General features: G+C 38.9%; 1 protein-coding gene across 2 annotated transcripts; it reads left to right on the top strand.

Moving 5' to 3' along the window:
- Nucleotides 1–330: 330 nt before the first annotated feature.
- Nucleotides 331–18,512, top strand: ldhba (lactate dehydrogenase Ba). 2 transcript variants are annotated; one of them, XM_039769702.1, is made up of 8 exons: nucleotides 331–479; nucleotides 9,659–9,794; nucleotides 12,756–12,873; nucleotides 12,963–13,136; nucleotides 13,420–13,593; nucleotides 16,609–16,726; nucleotides 17,094–17,217; nucleotides 18,249–18,512. In XM_039769702.1, exons 1-8 carry the CDS (start codon nucleotides 424–426, stop codon nucleotides 18,414–18,416), a joined length of 1,068 nt encoding a protein of 355 aa, XP_039625636.1. In that variant the 5' UTR covers nucleotides 331–423; the 3' UTR covers nucleotides 18,417–18,512. The 2 variants fall into 2 exon arrangements, with proteins under 2 accessions (XP_039625636.1, XP_039625637.1); XM_039769703.1 differs by lacking the exon at nucleotides 331–479 and adding an exon at nucleotides 5,850–6,019.
- Nucleotides 18,513–20,292: the final 1,780 nt, after the last annotated feature.

The raw sequence follows: 20,292 nt of genomic DNA, 5'->3' as shown, positions 1-20,292 counted from the left end.
AGCAGCGGATGTACCCATGTTGGTTGCGTTGGACGTAAACCAGGAGCCAATCCAGCCTAGATTGTACTGCCAGTTAGTTAACGTATGTCCAAGCACGCATTCACAGAGTTAACAGTAGGGCTATAGATGGAAGTCATCAATCAACTAAACGTTCATACATTTGCGAGTGGAAAAGTGGAAACACGAAGCTGTAAAGTTGCAGATGACATCCACACTGATTTATCAGCCACCACGCCACCCTCGAATAATATTATTGTTCTCATGCAAACCGCTTTATTAGCAATGGTCAGGTGCGACAGGACACACCTTCGTATTTAATTGCCTTATTAACGGGTCCTAAGCATGGCTGTTAGTGTGCTGTTGTGGTGATACTGCGCGTAACGTTTTTTCTTTTCTTTTTGATTCTCGGTTTCGCCATCCAAAATGGTGAAGTATGACGATCTTTCTAAAAAGGAGGAAGGCGAACAGCATGGAGAAGGGTAATTGAGGTCTTCAGAAGGGGGGGATGTTAGTAATAGTTTTACAAAACAATGTTACATTTTGGCGTTAACTGAAAGTCCCGAGTCCTTTGTATTAAAGCATGCATGGTGTTGAAAGTGGGGGGCTTCGAAACGAATACACTAGGCAGAAGAACTTGGCAATTCCATAAAGCAGGGGTCCTCAATCACGGTCCTGAAGGGCCGCAGTGGCTGCAGGTTTTTGATCCAACCCAGTTACTTGAAAAGAAGCACTTACTTCTCAAGTAACACTTCTGCTTCACTTCAGTCGCCTTGCTTGTTAAGATTTTAAACTCTTATTGCTTATTTTAGTCTTAAACAGCTGTATTTTTAGTTTTTCGTTGCTCCTAATTAGCAATAACATGCAAATGACAAAAGACGCCAGCATTTCTCCATTTAGCTTATTACCATTTACACCTGTGTGTTTTTATAATGCACTATTGAGTTTAATTAAATACTTGGAAGGAAAGTGAAGAGAAAAAAGTGAAGGACTGAGAATTACTCATCCATTTTAGCCTTCAAACCATTTGGATGATATCCTTAGAAAGGGGAAGAAAATCTAGGATATGACAATTACCTGACATAGCAGAGTTAAAGCACTAACAAGCCATGACATTAAATTATTGGCAAGAATTGCTTTCTAATTAAGCAACCGGGTTAGAACAAAAACCTGCAGCCACTGCGGCCCTCCAGGACTGTGATTGAGGATCCCTGCCATAAAGCCTTGCAGTAACCTAATTTTAAATACAACCAACAGTACGTTGCCGTACGGATTTTAGAAAAATATGTGCTGATCTGAAACCCGGAAACTGCAGGACCTCGTCAGATTTTACGCACGGTCTGCCTCCGGTAGTTGCATGATGTCCAGTGTGATTGTTTAAATTTCAGTCGTAATTTAGTATTAATGGTGGCCCTGGTCAAACGAGAAGTGTCGGTGTGGTCCTGAATCATTCGACAGGCTTTTAAAGTAGCTCTATATCTGACCCCTTGAAGTGATGAATAAACAGGTTTGTTTTAGGCTTCAAAAGTTTCATCACATAGAGCGTTAATTGCTAGCCCCTGCAATTTTTGGTAGTAGTTTAATGAACCACATTGACCAGCTCCAGTTGAAAAATCATACAGGATCATAGTACCATGCTGCAGTGTCCTCGCGAGGTAGTTTCTCTAGTGGTACCTTAAGTCTGTCCGTACTGAAACCATCTTGAGGAGGATGCAAATCAACACCTGACTCCCTCACACTGGGCCAAATTTTGAATTTTTAATACATGTAGCATGCCTATCTTTGAATTGTCCTGTTTCTTTCCATATCCTAAAGTGCTACGCTGTGTTTCTGAACTGTTTTGTAATCTGTTTTTGTATCTAATGTTCAGATCCCCAATGCTAATGTACTAGATAGGTCATCTAAAAGCTTTTGATTTGGTGGGAAAATTTTAAGTATGACTTTTTTTGGAGGTTTAGTTGATGCTTAATTCACCTGCTGTGTGTGCATGGTTTAAAGATATATAATAATACACACAAACATGAAGCGGGTCACATAGTGAGGGGTTGATTTTGCAAATAAAATCAATTTATTATAGACAAAGATTGTTCATTACTCAAAAGATCTAGGAATACAGTAACTGGTAAAGATCTGGGCCCTTAACTGTGTAGACTTCAGAAATGTAGTGATTTATAAAACACTGTGTACACATGCTTCTATACAGTATCACCTTTGTAAACTGTAATTGATGTTGAAATTGGTACATGGGAATGTTCTCTTGTTAAATATTAGAACTACCAATGTTGGGAGCTCTGGCTTTTCATTCACATTGAACCTATAACCCGATCGCATTTTCTGGAATTGAAGATGGAGTGAGTGAGTCCTGTCTGGTGGGAAATTAGATGGTGCTTGGGAGGGAGAGGAAGAATTTTTAAATACAGATTAGACATACCTTTTGGTTATTAAAGTTTCTCTGCTCTGGAACCATTTTTTTTTTTATAACTGAGGTGGTGTCTCAACCCTATTCTTGTACCCTAATGTAGAAGTAGAGGCGCTTGTGATGGCACATTTTCGTTCCTTGGTGTAATGTTGGTGACTTAGAGCTACTTCGCAAATTTTTGCATGTCTGTGTATAGGAACTGTGTGCACATTTGGTGGTCTTGGGTATACTGGGTATAGTACTTGCAGTATGATTAACATGTCTTCAAATGTGAGTTTGTTTCTGTACATACTTGGTTTGGACAATAAAGCACCTTCTGGTGCAGGAGGTCCTGTAGCTTCAGCGTTTCGACTTCCTTCATGAACACCTGTAACAATTGCGACTTTATTAGAGCTCAGTGAAACTGTTCTCGCATACCAATAGTCATTCAACATCATGAAATCAACTGCATGGAACAGGTGAGCAAATTAACCTGTTAAAAACCAGCAGCCACCACAATAATCTTGGGGTTTTTCTTCCTCCTTGGGAGCTGTGATTTGTAGACTTTTATTGAAAACAATGTGCCGTTTGCACGTGGAACAAGTACAGTCAATTCATTTTATTTAAAATTTCTTTCATAGTTGGCATTACCTTACCTGAACATTATAAAGATCAGTCCGTGTCTAACCCACTTCTCTCTGAACAGGGTCGCAGGGGTCTGCTAGAACAAACCCAAGAACAAACCCTGGACAGGGCACCAGTCCATCACAGGGCAAATACACACACTAGACCAATTTAGGGTTGAGCCAATTCACCTAACCTGCATGACTTTGAACTGTGAGAGGAAACCGAAGCAGCTGGAGGAGGCCCACACAAACTTGGGGAGAACATGTAAATTCCATGAAGGGAGGATCCAGGTTATAAAGATCAGTAGTTCAAAAAAAAAAATCAATGTGCTTACACACATGTATAGCAGGGCATATATGCAGTAAGAAGCAAACAACCACAAAGTCTTGTATTAAGTTGATATGCTTATATACTGTGAGCATATATGGCAGAAATGGGAATGTTTCAATTTTTACCACCTCTTGACCACAGTTCATTGATTGGCCTTGTAGTTGTTTCCTGACAGCTGTAGTCTTGACGTACTATGTAAATGAGTGGTGTTGCATAGTGATCCGATGGTAGGTCCAAAGCCAGTCAGTAGTAAGAATGTCTGAGGAATTGCCTCTGTTCTGAATGCGGTAAATTCTCTACTTGGAGAAGATCTCCCATATTTTGGCAGGAAATAGAAAATTATCTATTTAGTACTTCATTAGTGGAAGAAGCTGCAGTGAGTGCAATAGTCATTTTTAGTACTGGCTATTTTGGGCACTAGAGATGATAGAATCTGTTTTCTCTGGAATGCCATTCACACAATGGTTGTGGATAGACAAGATGATAGCTAGCATATGTCTAATTTAAGTGAATGTTGAGACTAACCAGTTTTGGTTTTTATTGCACATGTGGTTGTACTGCAGACCTAGAACTGAATGATTATGGGACTATGTGAAGTATTTAGATCAGACTCTCTATTGACTGGTTAGTCTGCTTTCTTCCTTGTTTTAACTGTTTGCTTTGACCACTTACTACAATGACCCTCATGATGATAGAAAACCTCTAATTCTGTGAGCTGGTATTTGATTGCAAAATGTGTTAACTTTTGAATTAATTGGAACTGTTCTTTCTGAAAAAATAGAACCACGGGATTCAAAAGTGAATTGCATCTGTTAATCACGAAAATGTCCTTCTATAAAATAGAAGTGAGTTAACTTTAATGTGAGTTAACACTGCAACCACAGAATTTGCACTTAATGCATTAAATGTACACAAATGTCAGTTGTACATCCTTTTTTGTTTAGTGTTTCTTGTTTTATTAACTTTTCAAGTCCTCAAAAAATTAGATCATTTCTAAATGCCTTTAATGTACTGACTTCTAAGTGGTAAATTTAAATCGCTGTGGATGATTTCAGAGGACAATTCTTAAAATAGTAAAAGCCAGGGTTGTCATATGACTTATTGGGCTGACATTGAGGTGTAGCACATGATGTATGACTGATGGTAATTTTACATGCAAGGGCATTCTCATTGATGGGTACTGTGTAAAGCAGGTCTTTAATCTTTTGGCTACAGGAAGTGGAAACAATAAGCACTTTATGACCTGTTGCTGACTTAAAGCTCTACAATAGCTTGGCTTTGGCTGCCGACTCTAAATATACACATGGCAGGCTTCTTGATCCAATGAGATTAGCATGTTGATCTCTGCCTAAAATGTGTAGCATCATGTCTGGATTGGTTTGTTCTCTGTGAAAATCATCCGATAGGAATTTGTACAATGTAATAAAGCTGTATAAACGTGGAGAGTAAGTTTTCTTTCAACTCACTTTTATCCAGTGCGCATTTGTATATCTATCCATTAGTGTAATTAACAATGATTGTAAATGCAACAATTTTATCCAATTTTTGTATTACAAATAGTCTGGTTAGGCAGTGTTCCACTTAACTGCACTTATAGTACGCTTAGTATACCACTCAAGTCTTCCTGCCCCAAGAAAAACCGATTCATAAAAGCAGAAATATTGCAATGCCCTTTTGAAATGACGTTGACACTCGTCTCGAGTAGTTTTAACTGCATAAGGGTCCTACAATTTTTATTTATTTTTTTTTTTTTGGTGAGGCTTTAAGTATAACAGCTGAAAAGGTCCTCTCGGTGTCTGAGCGCATACACTTTCTGCGTCCCCGCTCGTCTGTAAGATCGCGAGGTCTTTTCGTTATTTAACCGTCTAAAGTGGATGCGTCCACGTTTTTTACGAAAGAACAGCTCGTCCAAACTGAACTTTTCTTCTAGGTCTGTTGTTTGCAATTTAGTCTTCCGCATTACTCTTTGTACTTGTGGTACTTTATTTGCTCTGTTACTCTTGGTAGGTCCGGAAGTTGGAAATTGACTGACTAGTAATATACTAGTGAGGTGACTGATGCGGATGGCGCTATTGTGTACTTCATATAAAGTGGCTTTCTTAACACTACGCAACAGTCTTAAAACCTATATATGCTGGCCCTTCTGGAGTTAAGGATTTTAAAGTGAAGGTGTGCACTTATATTTGAGTTTGTGCGATGCGCCACCATCCCATTAAGGTTACGATTAGGCAATGTTTTTGTTCCTTTTGTCCCTGACAGGCTAATTAGAAAGCGAGAATAAATATGATTACAAAGTTTCTTCTTGGGAACTGCACACGCACCGTCGATACGGGGATTGCTACTCTACTCCGTGGACATGCGTATATCGATTCAAGTACAAAACTCCGGTGTTTCCTGTACCGCGCCGCAGTTCATTCCGGATAAAGCAGTTTTTTTTTTTTTAGTAGAAGAAAGCATAACCCCACCCTACGCAAGACCTCCGCCTCCAGACTTCCTCGTGGGGTGTTTTTTTTTTTGGAGCCGTCCCTGCTCACGCTCTTCTCGCGAAACGCTGTTCTTCGCGTTGTCACCAGCGCAGGCCACTTCAAGGATTTCGACGGGGTTCTAGAGGACCGTTTGTGCATCTTTCAGAAGACCCAACTCGCAGCCGCATCGCCTGCAGTAATCGTATGTATCTGAGCTAAATCCCGTGTCGTATGAACATCCTCGTGCCATCGACTTGCTTTAAGCTTGTAGAGATGGTTTTTACTCTTGTTTCGAGAGAGGGGAAAAAAAACAAAACTTTTTCAGCAACTGCTTGACACCCCTTCCCCTGTCTTCAGAGTGATTTTTTTTTTTTTTTTTTTTTTGGAAATACAAGTTTGACCTTCCCGAAAGTATTTGGTGAGCATAAAAATTAGTTTTGGCATGTTGCCACCCCCCTCACCCCAGAAAAGTCGTCCTTAACAGTAAGGACGGGATGGATCGCGCAAGACTTGGTATGATATGTAAAAAATACCTTCAAATTTTAAGCATCACTGGGTGCTATGGGCCAAAAAATAAAAATCGGAATTTTGCAAGGAGACATTATTGGAGCGCGCATGCCCATAACTTCAAGGTCGCAGGGAGAGACAATTGTGCAAGTTGCCAAATCGTGACGATTCTTGCATCGAAATGAAACGCAAAGTGATTCCATCAGATTTTAAAGATGCATCCTATCTTGCCCCAGTAGCAGATATAGATACCGACGGAGTGAAACATGCGTTTTTCATCCGCGATCAGCATAACTAATACCTTGTGGATACGACAGGGTAAACCCAGCCCTCCCAAAATTTGACCCCAACTTTTTAACTTCCAAGACGCCTCAAACGCCGCCAGCAAATATGAGAGCTTGCACACTTGGAATTTAAAACGGCTACTTCCTGGTCAAACATAATTTCACTTAAGGTTTAGTTCTATAAATGTTTAAATGTGTACAAGTCATTTTATCACCTCATCAAGGATTCAACTTTTTGGTCTTAAAACACATTTCATGATAATTTAATGACTCATTTATGCAAAAGAGAAGACTAATTGAATAGAATTTTAGCACAGTATTTTTGCTTAACGTTTTCACTGCAGCAAACTGTAAATTCTCCGAATCAAAGCTTTCCATCAAACTCTACTTAAAATTCAATAATTCTTCATGTTACCCCAGACTTCTTTACAGCTGCTTACTCATGAATCACTTACTTAAGCCTTGTAGGTAATCTGGCTAAGAAAACATATTGCCCAGGCTAGGAGCAAATTAGTCCACAGCCAAATGGCAGTTTAACTCCATCCTTTCTAAGAACTTCTGTTTATTTGACAAGAAATTAAAATTAACTAATCCATATTTTTAATCGCACCCAGCGGTGTACACAAAGTGGGCATTCCCACTTTAAAGTGAATTTGGCTTGTGGCTAAGGATTGGATTGCTGCTCTTAATGTACAAATACAGGGCCCAGGATTCACTGTGATACAGCCCTGTTATTATGCAAACGTGGCTTGCTGTGTAAAAGATTGGGATTTGTGGGAAGAAGATGCAGTATTTTACCTAGTTTTAATTTAAAGAAGGTTTTCAAGATTAAATATCTAATGACTAGAAAGACCAGATGCCCAGCTTCTACTTCAGCTGGCCTGGTGCACTTGATAAAGCAGTTTAACATCTAGAAAGTGGTTCACTACAAATCTAAAACATGCCTTTATCAAAACAAAATTACATTACTCTTCAATGTCAAACTACATAGCTGAATGACCCGATCGTCAAATCTCATGTGCAGTTTTGCAAATTTTTCTGTATATTTTTATTTTGGTAGTGGGCATGGCCATTCACTAAGTGTGTGATTTGTCATTTGTGTGTTCTTCCCCATACCTGCGTTCTCACATTCCTTAGGCCTGCATGTGTGTGGCTAGTTGAACACGTAGTTTTGAAAGCAGTGCATAGAGTTCCCTGTGACCTTGCATTAACCTTTTCTGAATTTAAAGTTATGGGAAGCTGGAGGCTATCCCAGTTGCATTTGGAACCAATAAGGGAGACTTTGGTCTTGGAGCCAGTGCCTTCTCTGCCTGCTTACTATTAAGTCGCACTAAGTTTCTTTAGTCAACAGCCGATCTGCAGGTGTTACAATTCAGGTGTGGAAGCAAGGTTGGGCACGCCTTTGTAAGAGTTTTTGTAAATGGGGAAAATCCTATGAGCCAAGAACCAGATCCTGGACTTGTGTAGCAATATTAAATCCAGCAGGAATCTTTAGCCTTGCTGTGATGCAATGCTGTAGATACTTTGGGTGTGTTCCACGTTCCACATTATCAAGACCATGGCCCTTTCAGAGTTGGAAATTGTCAGAAACTGAGACCAGCCTTTGCTTGTTCCATTATATATATATATATATATTTTTATATATATATAGATATAGATAGATCTCTATCTCTCTCTTTAATCTTGTTTGGTTTTTTTTTTGTGTAGTGTACAGTTTTAAAATCTATTCTTGGGTTAGGAATAATTATGAAATGGATGAATAATAAAGTAAAGGTATGCTGAATAAGTGTAAAAGATGTATACAATCTTGTGTCATGTAAATCTTTGTTGCTTTGGGCCTTTCACTTTTAATTGACATTTCAAAAGTGTGTTTCAAGGCACCCCACCCCGGAAATGTGTAGTGGATAGCCCTGTTCTATTCGACTTGAAAGCATTTGTATAAGGGACAGCCATGACCTTGTCCAATGACCAGCTTTCTCTTGCAGCATATTTTATCATTCAGGACCACAACTGTAGTTGTTTCTAACTTAACTGCTTGGAGCCTTTCTGGCTCACAGCCTTGTCTCTGATCTAGTTCTAGCAAGTAAGCTCCTGCTAGATTGCCTGCTCAAAGTTCAAAGCATATTGTTACCAAGGAGTTGGAACAGAGACAAAAAGGTTTCAAGTTTAATCCTCTACACTAACGTACTGTAATGATGAGGAAGCCTTTTTTTTTCCTTCCAAAAAGTACTTTTGTTCAGTATGAAGTGTGCTATAAAAACCCTTTTTTATTTTTTTTGAAAACTCCTTACATGATTGACTTAGAATTGGTGCTCTTACTAACACCAGCTCATTGTTTTTTAAGCACTTAATGTGACTTCCTTCTGTATTAACATGCAGACTTAATTAGGACAGCCTTGGGATCAATTTTAAGGATTGCTTTGGCATTTCGTTAGTCCTAGATGACAAACATAAATGCAGATGTGCTGAGCAAGATTCTTGCCCTACCCCACAGTAAAGGTTCATATGTGCCAGCAGTATTTATCTTTGAAGGATTAACTACCTTGGTAAGGTAACACTTAATCTTGGAGTATTGGAGCTGTAATTTTTATAGTTTTAAATACATGGGAAGTTGCACAAAAACTGCCAGTCAGGTAAATTTGCATGGTGAAAATACGTAGTGCTTGAGGTTATCCTTATAGTATGGGTGGATTTATTTATTTATTTATTTTTGTCTTTCATTTAACAGTTGTTGTACAAGTCTAAATCGTAACCAATTTATAATATGCTTAACTCTCGGTCATGAGTACTGACTATTCTTGACTTCTCTGTTTGTAGGATGTAAACGAGCCCTGTAATAAGTGGAACATTTTTTTTTTTTTTTTTTTAAATGTAAAATTACCATGCTTAATTTCTAATAGCCATCTCCCTAGCACCAGTGTCTGCACTGCTCATTATGAAGGGGAATAAGTACAAATGAGAAGAATATGGCACTGAAGAAAATGTTGGGTTGGGGGGTGCATCTCTTGTCACAGTGCATGTACATTTTAATTGTGAACTTTTTATTTTAGTGAAGAAATGGCTAGTGTACACGAGAAGCTCATCTCCACCGTGGCTGACTGTGCACCAGAGCAGCCGAGAAACAAGGTCACAGTTGTTGGAGTTGGACAGGTTGGGATGGCATGTGCGTTTAGCATTCTCTCAGGGGTAAGTCAGTTGTTGCGGATTTTTGTCTGACACAATGTTGCCTTAAATCGCAGTTCCTGTATCTTAAATTTCAAAGGGGAATCTTTTTTTTTTTTAAAACCAAACGGTATTTAGCTTTGAAAATTTTAAGTCTTTTATCACCTAGAAGACAGAAGTGTCAAGAGAGTTTGCTCTTTCACTGTGTTCTTGTCATTAGTCTTTACTCTTAATACTCTATCGTACCTGGATGTTCTCACCAGCCTCTGACCATGTTAATGAGCTGCTGGCCCTGACGTATTGGACAAAGGCCTAACTTGGTGGGGTGGGGGTAATTTTGATTGAAATTGGGTTATTTAGAAGTCTCTCTCTCTCATTCCCATTTGGAGAGGGAGAGAAACATTGCATTAGGTTTGCTATATGTAATTGTTTGCTGGTTATATTTCTGGGGTAGTTTCACGGTGACTTGTTAAAAAAATTTTTTTATAGTAAATAGTGGCGAAATTCACCTCTGCAAAGTCTTCAACCCTAGAGTTTCTTCCTAAAACACCTGCACAACTCCCAACTCCCCGTAACTCCAGATGGTGCACTTTAAACCATGGATGGGGGCAGGGGTAAAAAGCTAAAACTGCTGTTATCCATTCAGTAGTTCAGGTTAATTTTTAAATTTGTACATTGTAATGAATGCTGCAGCAGAGGACACTTGCACACAGAATACTGCAGCTACTTGGCTCCAAGCTTTGCAGAAGTTCTGTCTGCTTTGATATTTTTCTCTGCAGCCTTGTCATGCTTCTGCTGGTGTCATTAGTGACACTTCTGATTTGAATGTGTTTGAGTAATGAAATATGCATCTCCTGTAGCTCTTGGTCATCAACTTGACAGCAGTTCTTTTAAACTTCGGACAGGATGGAGCACATTGTTTATATGAAATGCATATTTTGCAATTCATATTTTCAGACATTTTTCTGTAATTCAACCTTGTGTCATTTTCTCTTGACAGGTTATTTCTAACATGTGCAGCTTGCTCTCTTTTGGGCTAAGTTAATGAGAGCACCATTGTTGTCTGCAGTTTAAAATCATCTCCCCCACTTTGAGTTTTGCTTTCATTAGGCATTGGATTGGTTTAAAAATGACACTTGGTGAGCTGTCTGATTGTTGCCAGCCAGTTTTGAGCTAAATGTACAAAAAATCTGAATATTGTGTGGCCCGGCAAGACTAGTTATAGGGTGGTCCACTCAGTCTTTAGTCCTGTTATGCAGCCAATTGTATAGAAGATCTCCACATTTTTGAGGTGAAGACCCTTCATAGTGGTCTGTAAGACTAGTGTTCAAGAGTCCGTGTCGGTCCACGTTATCAAACTATTCACTTTAAATGATTTGAGCAAAAGGATAAAATTTGTTAAATTTACCCAACTGCCTCCTTTCCCACATGCACAAACAGAATTTTACAAAAAATAAAGCTGAAATATCAAACTGACAAGTATTCAGACCCCTCACTCGGTACTTGGGTGAAGCGCTTTGACAATGATTTAACGCCTACTGACTTACTGAGTTTACCACAACAAGCCCGGCCTTTCTGAATTTGGGTCTTGCCAGTGATGATAAATTGGGTTTATGTCTACTGTAGGCTCTGACTTTAGAACTGTAGAACATGAACCTAGTTGACCCCAAGCCACTTCTTTGCTTTGTGCTTAGGGGGGGGGGTCATCATCCTGTCAAAAGTTAAATCTTTGGCCCAGTTTGAAGTCCACAGTACTTTTTTTAAAGCAGGTTTTCAATAAGGATATACTTGTACTTTGCCTTGTTCAGCTTTCTTTCATCCCTTTCTAGTCTTTGTCATTACTGCTGAAAAACCACCGTTTTAATATTTGGAATGGTATTGACACAGGTGGTAAGCAGTGTCTTTTTTTCCTCCATACATGACGCTAAGATGGTCATCAAACCAGCAAATCTTGTTTCTGAAGCTCTGAGAATCCTTCAGGTGCCTTTTTGCAAATTCCAAGTCTTTGAAGTGTCTGTTATAAAGTCTAGATCTGTGGAGTGTTGCAATGATGGTTACCCTTTTATCATTTCCTCCCATCTCTGAAAATTTTGTAGGATTCTGTTAGGGTTCCCATTGAGGTTTTGGTCACTTCTCCTACCAAGGCCCTTCTCCAGTGATTTGCCTAGTTAGTCTAGGTAGCTAGCTCTAAGAAGAGTTGTGGTTGTTTCACACTTTCCATTAAAGAATTGTAGAGGTCACTATGATCTTTGCTGTAGTGTTTTGCTTTTCCCAGATCTGTGCCTTAACACAATCCTGTCCTTAAGGTCTACATGCAGTTCTTTTGGCCTAATGGCTTTGCCCTAATACATGTCAACTCCTGCTTGGTTAGCTTGTTTGGGTGGGTTTATTCTTTTAGGCAGGATGGTCCTTGCTTGGTAATCCCTTATGTTCAACAAAGGCATACTCCCGTTACTTGCAAGTGCGTTTTTATTCCGCCTTTTCTAACAAAAGACTAAATTCGGCCTTTGGGTACAAATTTAATTAGTTCTTTGCCAGGGCTGTAAGCAAAATTTCTGACTATTGTGACACCAGGTTACAACATGTAGTAGTGACTACCAGTGCCCTGGAAAGTCTGCACTATGGTCACTTAGCTGCATATTTAGAAACCTCATGGGCATTTGGTAATGCTGTGCAGCCCAAAAAATGCTGAATACTAGATTCTTTAGTCTTTCTTGGTCCTGCCCTTAAGTGGTCAATCTGTTTTGCGATTCCTCAAGAAGGAACGTCTCTATTAGAACTTCCTTTGGTCAGGTACCCATCCTTCATTTTGGGTTTTGTCACTTAAAAGTCACATCTGTGACTTTTCCTTGAACATGGTTTTCATTGGTTTGAGTAGTAAATTGGAGTCAGTGTTTTATTTTAAAAGCCAACCTTAAGTGTACTGCAAATTGAGGAATCAACTTCTGAAAACTTAAGTCTGCAGTTTTTGTTATTCTGTGTTAGAACTATGCAGATGAGCTGGCACTTGTTGATGTCCTTGAGGACAAGCTTGAAGGAGAAATGATGGATCTTCTCCATGGCAGTGTCTTTCTTAAAACCCGCAAAATTGTTGCAAACAAAGGTAATACTCAACACATTTACTACTAAAGTCTGAACTGTGTACTTCAATTCAATATAATAATTATTATTTAATTTTTTTTTTTTTTAAAGATTATTCAGTGACTGCAAACTCTCGTATTGTGGTTGTGACTGCTGGTGCCCGTCAACAGGAAGGGGAGAGTCGCCTTAACTTGGTGCAGCGCAATGTTAACATCTTCAAGCATATAATCCCTCAGATTGTTAAATACAGTCCAAACTGTGTCATCATTGTGGTGTCTAATCCAGGTATAATCCATCTAGACTAGATAAATTTGGAGGGGGGTATTTTTCCTTATGGTGTAATGGGTAAGTGCAGTAAAAGTAGAAAAATGTTGCGTATGTTTCCCCAACCATCTTTGGCGAATGGCAATTTACTGTTTTAAGTGTGGTTGAGTTCTACGATTTCCTGTAGAAAGTGGGTTACCTGGATTGAGCTATGAACAGTAATAACATTGATAGAATTTACGGATGTGTAATGTGAGTGACGATTTTATTTTGCTTAATTTAAACTACTGTCCTCCTCTGGCAGTTGATATCCTAACCTATATAACCTGGAAGCTCAGTGGCCTGCCAAAGCACCGTGTCATAGGAAGTGGTTGCAATCTCGATTCTGCCCGCTTCCGTTACATGATGGCAGAAAAGCTCGGCATTCATGCATCAAGCTTTCATGGATGGATTCTAGGAGAGCATGGGGATTCTAGTGGTAGGCAATTTTTTATGTATTTATATTTTTATTTTTTTATTTGGAGGAGTAAAATGGCTGGATCTTGATTTATGTCAATTAAAAAAAAAAAAAAAAAAAGTGGGTCAGTATGGAAATTGCAAATAAAAACAAAAAGGAATGAAGTAAACTTGGTTAAAGTTTTTTGTTTGAATACAAAGACATGGTATTTTACATCAACTACATTGTGTTTTTGAAGATGTAATGTATGCTATTTCTGAAATTGATACCTGCAGCATGTTCCAAAAAGTTGGGTTGGGGTGTTTTGGGACTAAATGTGGCACCTTTTTTTTTTTTTTTTTTTTAAGGTGGTGATTAGCAGGTGATGCAACCCTGTTATAATTTAGTTTTGGAGAAAAAGGCCTAGTCCTTCAGGAGTAAGGATGGTTTGAAGCTCATCAGTTTGCCAGCAGATGCATTGATCAATACTATAGCAGTATGAGAACAGTTTTCCTCAAAGACAGATCAGTAGTGACTTCACCCTCTACAGTTCACAATTTACTTGATACAAACTATGGCCCAATCTTTGAGTGTAAGGGACAAGGAAAGAAACCATTTCTGAATGAGTGTGATCTTGAATTTCATGGTATTAGACTGTTCTGCATCTTTAGTGGATATTCAAATTTGGACTATGGAAACTTTAAAAATTTCAGTTGACACCATTCACAGATGCAAGTTAAGGATTTACTAGGCAAAGCAGAAGCTATACATCGCCAACTTCTCTGGGCATGGTTTCATATGAAATAGATAGTAGTGCAGTGAAATCCTGTTGTGTGATCCAATGAGTCTGCTTCTAAAGTAGTTGTGCTATCTAGGCCAAAGAAAAGGAACATCTCAAGCTGTTATCGGGGTCTGTTTTGGTTTGGTTTGGTGGTGTGCTGTGGCATGGGTGACTTGCTCAGTTGTGAGGAAACTACTAATGCTGAACGGTATGTACAAATTTTAAAGCAACATCTGAACCCATCCAGATGCCATCTTTTTCAGGGATGTCCCTATATTTTACTTTGGGACAACCCCAAACCACATTCCGCCTAGATAAAAAGTACATGGCTATGTAAGCAGAGTCCACAGATACTAGATAGGTCAGGGGCGCAGGCAGACCGATCTGTTTGAGAAATGTACAAAATATGGCAATGAAGGTCCTTTCACAGTTGTGTCACTGAGGACCTGCATAATGGATAAATGATGGGGATTCCACTTGCTAAAATTGTTTTTCCTTCAGTACCCAGTCACGTAAGTGTCATTAAAGGAAATGGTCCCTGCTTTTTTTGGTGAGTGTAGCAGTCGTCCGATTTGACACGAGCATATTTTCCAAAACGAGTTCTCAAGGTGAAATATGAAGTGTTTTAAAAATAATACAAGGTACAGTAATTACAAACCAGTCGTCCCCAGAACCCCGACTGTTTAGTCCTGTCGGGAATGTCAAATGAAAAATAAGGAGGAATCCTTCTCGGAAGAAAGAACAGATGTACCACCATGTCATAAAAGGCTGGAGAAACCTGCTTTGTTAATCCCTGGCAAACCTGCTCGCCTGCAGTAACCAGCATATTAACGTTTCACCTTGATGACCTATTAATCTGCATACCAGAGAGCTTAAGAAGCAGGTTTTTGAGGGGGGTTACTGGTGGGGGATCCATCCTGCAGTTTTCAGTGAGCAGCTAAAGTGGTGCTTGGGAGGAAAAGCATGCTGCTGTAGTATCAGTATTTGCTGAGAGGTCCAGAAGGAGACAGATACAGGATGAAAAAAGAAATGGCTACTTAATGGCTTTGAGCGTCCATTTGAAAGAGGCAGATGGCAGTACTAAACATATCAAAGTACCTGGCCTGGGCACAGCAGAGATGGCATGTAGGGGTCACTGACTAAAACCATGGCGTAATACCTTTTTGGTGAGTGAGATGCAAGCCGTCTATAATGTGTTTGTTTTGAGGTTAATGGGGACATTACAGGGGGCATTTTTATGCAAAGCTGCATGTGGAGCAGAAAGGTTTGGGGAGATAAGGAAAAAGAAATGGAAGCACAGGCCTTGGCTTTAAGGTAAAACCAGGGGAATGGAATACAGAACTTGAGTCTGGTCATCCTATTGCATGTAGTTCGTCTTCAAATGCCTAATCCCACAGAATCAAGGTGTGCTTGTGTTCTTTAAAAGAAGTAAAAGGCAGGATAGGGATACAATGTGGGAGATCAAATTGAAGGAGGCCAGGGTTAATAGGAGGTAGGAACTTCAAATCAGGTGGAGGGTAAAAGCCAAATTCTAATTAGAATCTGGCATAGAAATGCATTCCAAGATTTTCATGATCTGTCGTGGTTGCCTTTGGATTAATGCATACTACATGAATGACACTGACAAAACAAGGAACAATATTTAAATTTTAAAGCCTGTTGGAGCTGGAATGACGGAACTGACAAAAAGGAGATCAATTGTTTATTCCCCTTGGAATGCTGCCATAGTTGGTGAAGGTAATGTTCTGCCCTGTTGAAGGTGTGACAAATTTATAAATTTAAGCAAGTAATCTCAATGTGTTCCATACATTATAATGACCCCAAATGTACCCAGCAAAGGTACGGTACTGCAAAATAGGTAAAATGTATAAATTTCTGCATCCATGGACATTAAGACCCCAGTATCCTTATTGCTGAATCACATTGTCCTTTTTATTGAGGTCTAGGAAGGATAACCTGATAATGGAAAATGTGTGTTAGATGGAGATATAGAGATATTAAATACCTAGTAGACTGGACTTGAGTTTTGTACTCGGTATGAGAGACTGCATTGAAGAGCAGGGTGTAAAGGCTAACCTTGCAGGAGGGTTTATTGGGGCAGTGTTCTTTGACAGAATTTCACTCTATGCAATACCTCCAGATAAATGTGATTATTGCAGGGTCTGCCAAAAAAGCTAAAATATTCCTGGTGGTGCAGATCAAAAGTGCTTTCTTTTGATAGTAATTTTTAAGCTTTTTATGTGTGGTGTATATATTGTGTTTTTGTGTACTTTTAGTGCCTGTGTGGAGTGGTGCTAATGTGGCAGGTGTATGCCTGAAGAGTCTGAACCCAAATGTTGGCACTGACAAAGACCAGGAAAACTGGAAGGATGTCCACAAACAAGTGGTTGACAGGTAGTCCTTTCTTTTCAAGTGATCTACTGAATTGCTTTTGAATCGTAAATGTTCAATTTTGACCTGATGGATAAACAGGAAAATACTGTGTTACGTTGCAAGTCGGTGCCTTCAGCTGCTTTGAAGTTGAATAATGCAACACACAGTCTTTGACCCCTTGTGTATGATGATAAAGTGTTAACACTCTGGCCATCACTTTGTAACATTACTGAAGAAGCCATTAAATTTAATTTAAAAAAAAAAAAAGCTCCCTTAAAGTATGGAGAACCAGCTCGTAAAACCTGTGTGAATTAAGCTTTATACTTTATTTTTTATTTTTTTTTTTTAGTTTAAACTGACATAACTTTTGTCCAATCTTATTTTTCAGTGCTTATAAAATAATTGAACTGAAAGGATATACCAACTGGGCAATAGGGTTAAGTGTTGCTGACATTATTGAGTCCCTGGTAAAGAACCTTGGGAGAGTTCACCCCGTATCAACTATGGTCAAGGTACTGTTTTCTTTCTGCTAAATGGAATGGTTGGAGTGTGTGGATTATTTTTTTTTTTTTTCCCTCATTTTTGAATACCATTTTTAAAGCAACTTTTTTTTTTTTTTTTTTTTGTTAGTTTTCCTATAAAGTTTATTTTAACTTGCACAAAATGTTTTATATGTGAAATGCATGTGCTCAACTTTTGGTTTTGCCTGACGACTGGATGAGTGTCTAGGATGCTAAAAAGCCTCGTAGCCACTTATGCATGAGGTGTCCTGCTGGTGAGACACCACAGTATTTCAAAGTTGGTTGCATACATTGCAATATACCCACTAATTGGTCAAAAACAATGGATATTTTTTTTTTTTTTTAAATATACATGCCCAAGGATTTTTTTCCCCCCTTCAAATTGTTTCCATGTTGTTGTTTTGAGCAGTGTGTCTCAGCTGAGTGAGTGTTTGTTTTTTAAATCAAAGGTCAGATCCCAGTCACGCCACAAGTTGAAAGGCTTATTACCATTGGAAATCTGAGGTTCAGAGCATTCCAATGAGATCTAGTTATCTAATTAGTTATTCATATTCAGTGTCACAGCTCTGTGTTGAGATTTTATATGTATATGTGTGAGTGTGTGTGAGAACTTGAGTTGATTGTGGAATTTAACAAACCATAGGACAAACAGTTTGTCAAATACATTAAGCAGAAAAATTACTGGGGCTCTTTAGACACCAGCAGCAAGTCGTGTGTGTGGTGGGTTTTTTTTTTTTTCTCCTTCTTTTTTTGGTCATTTTAATGTATTTTCAGACTAGTTTTGTGTGCATGGATTTATATATTTAAAGAGCATCTGTAAAAGCCACAACTTCCCTCTTGCAACAATTTTATGTAAAAGTTTAAATGTGGGCATACTCCTGTAAAATTGCATATTCCTGCAGGTAAATATGTAGTATTATATGGGTGGTGAAGGAATTAGTCTGCTGGAAATTTGTTTTCTTTCCATGCACAACTTGTTAAAAGGTGTGTGTGTGTGTTTGTGTTTGTTTTTTTTTTAATAGAACATGTATGGAATTAATGAAGAAGTATTCCTGAGCCTGCCTTGTGTTCTCAATAATTGTGGAGTGGCTAGTGTTATCAATGTCACATTGGCTGATGATGAAGTGGCCAAGCTGAGGAAGAGTGCGGAGACCCTTTGGAACATCCAGAAGGACCTCAAGGATGTGTGATTTGCAAGGCCAAATACCCAGTGCTGAATGTCATACTTGATGTTTTGCTTTGTCTCTTGGTTTAACATTTACCAATAAAAGTCCATTTAATATTCACTTGGTGGAAGCTAGTCTCTGTTATATTTATCTGGGAATATTTGAACAAGTTTATTCTTTCAAAGGTAGCCTTACACCTGGATGTTCAGTTGTTATCCCATTTCTCTGTTAAACCTCCTAGGTGAAATCTTCGACTGGGGAGATTCTTATACTACTTGTATCCAAAACGTGTTCTCAAACTCCCTAGTTTGTTGATTCTAATGATTCCTTATCCAAGAACACTTTCACCTAATGAAATGGTATAACGGGGTACTCTACCCAAAAATAATGTTACACCTTTATTTTTTAGTGGTGGCCAAGAAATTTTGTATGCTTGTTTTCATGTAAGAGACAGTCCTGACAGAATGGAACCTAATAGTGACTAATGCTAGCCAACCACTTGAATGTGTGACACTTCTATAATGCATGTCTTGCAGAACGAACAAATCAATTCATAAAAAGGAAACTTAATCTCATCACTTCACATCTCTGCTTCAACAGCCTTGCTGTGCAGGAGCCATCATTCCTCTGCATGCAGGAAGAAGTGGAAGTGCCTTGTGATTGTTGCATGGGGTTGGGTTGGGGGGTCATTTGAATTTAGAGAATGTCCATCCATTATCCAAGCCGCAATATTCTAACACAGGGTCATTGGGGGGGGGCTTCTGCTGGAGCAAATCCTAGTCAACACAGGGTACAAAGCAGGAACAAACCTAGGGCAGGGTGCCAGCCCACCACAGGGCACATGCCAGGGACAATTTTAGAATTGCCAATGCACCTAACCTGCATCTTTTGACAGTGGGAGGAAACCGGAGCACCCAGTGGAATTGCTTTTAATAAAGTGTACATTTTTTCACTGAATTATTGAGCACTGCTTAGAGGAACAGGCATGCAGCAACAGCTTCGCTGTGAATTTTGCATTGCACCCAGGTTGACTGCTGTGTCTGCATGTACAGTATCTACAGAACAATTGAAGCCCATTCTGGGCGGTAGGTAATCTTTCCTGTTTTGTACAAGTTTTAAAAAATTGGCAAAAACATCTTTAAAATAAAATTGGCCAGACATTGAAGATCTGACTCCTATATCTGAGTAATTCCAAATGCCCCCCCTACTGTCATCTTCTTAGCTGGCCATACAATCGCAATCGGCAAGCAATTTTTTTTTTCTTCCCTCCCAGCAATTGTCTGGAATTCCATAAAAGTCTATGGTAATTATAACTGTCATATTTGCATTTTTTGACATTTGGTTGTGTTCTCTTGGTATATTTTTGCAGAGTGCCAAGTGGTGTGTGTTTTTTGTTTGTTTTTTTTCCCCTCTTCCCCTTCCCTCTATCTCTACATTACTCCAATTTAGTGTGCTTTGCCTTACCACTTGCTAACATTCCTGTTAATGTTGCTAGTTTCCCTTATCCTTAATAATAATAATTCTACACTGTCATGCTCATGTATATATTTTTTTTATTATGCAAATCTTCAAAACTCTGTATTGCTGGGCTATATTACTACAGCAAAAGCAGGGATAATTTTAGATAAGGGAAATGTGAAATTTATTTTTGTTAGAAATTTAATCTTAGGATTACACTGGCCTGAGTTTTTGCTCTCACTGAATATTATGTGTACTGTATAGATCTGATGGTTTTAAAAATAGTGTTCAACAGAATTGCTTTCTCAAATTTTGAACGGGAGGCTTAAAATTGGGGGATGTAGACCCACTCTTTTAGATAGTTACTATCCAGTGACCAAGTGCAATTTAAAAAAAAAAAAAAGTTATTTACACTTGCTCCATTTTCCACTATAATGTCTCT

This window comes from Polypterus senegalus, chromosome 11 (assembly GCF_016835505.1).
Source record: "Polypterus senegalus isolate Bchr_013 chromosome 11, ASM1683550v1, whole genome shotgun sequence".
Classification (NCBI taxonomy): domain Eukaryota; kingdom Metazoa; phylum Chordata; class Cladistia; order Polypteriformes; family Polypteridae; genus Polypterus; species Polypterus senegalus.
Note: the sequence above shows the minus strand (reverse complement) of the source record. Positions and strands in the feature narration are given on the sequence as shown.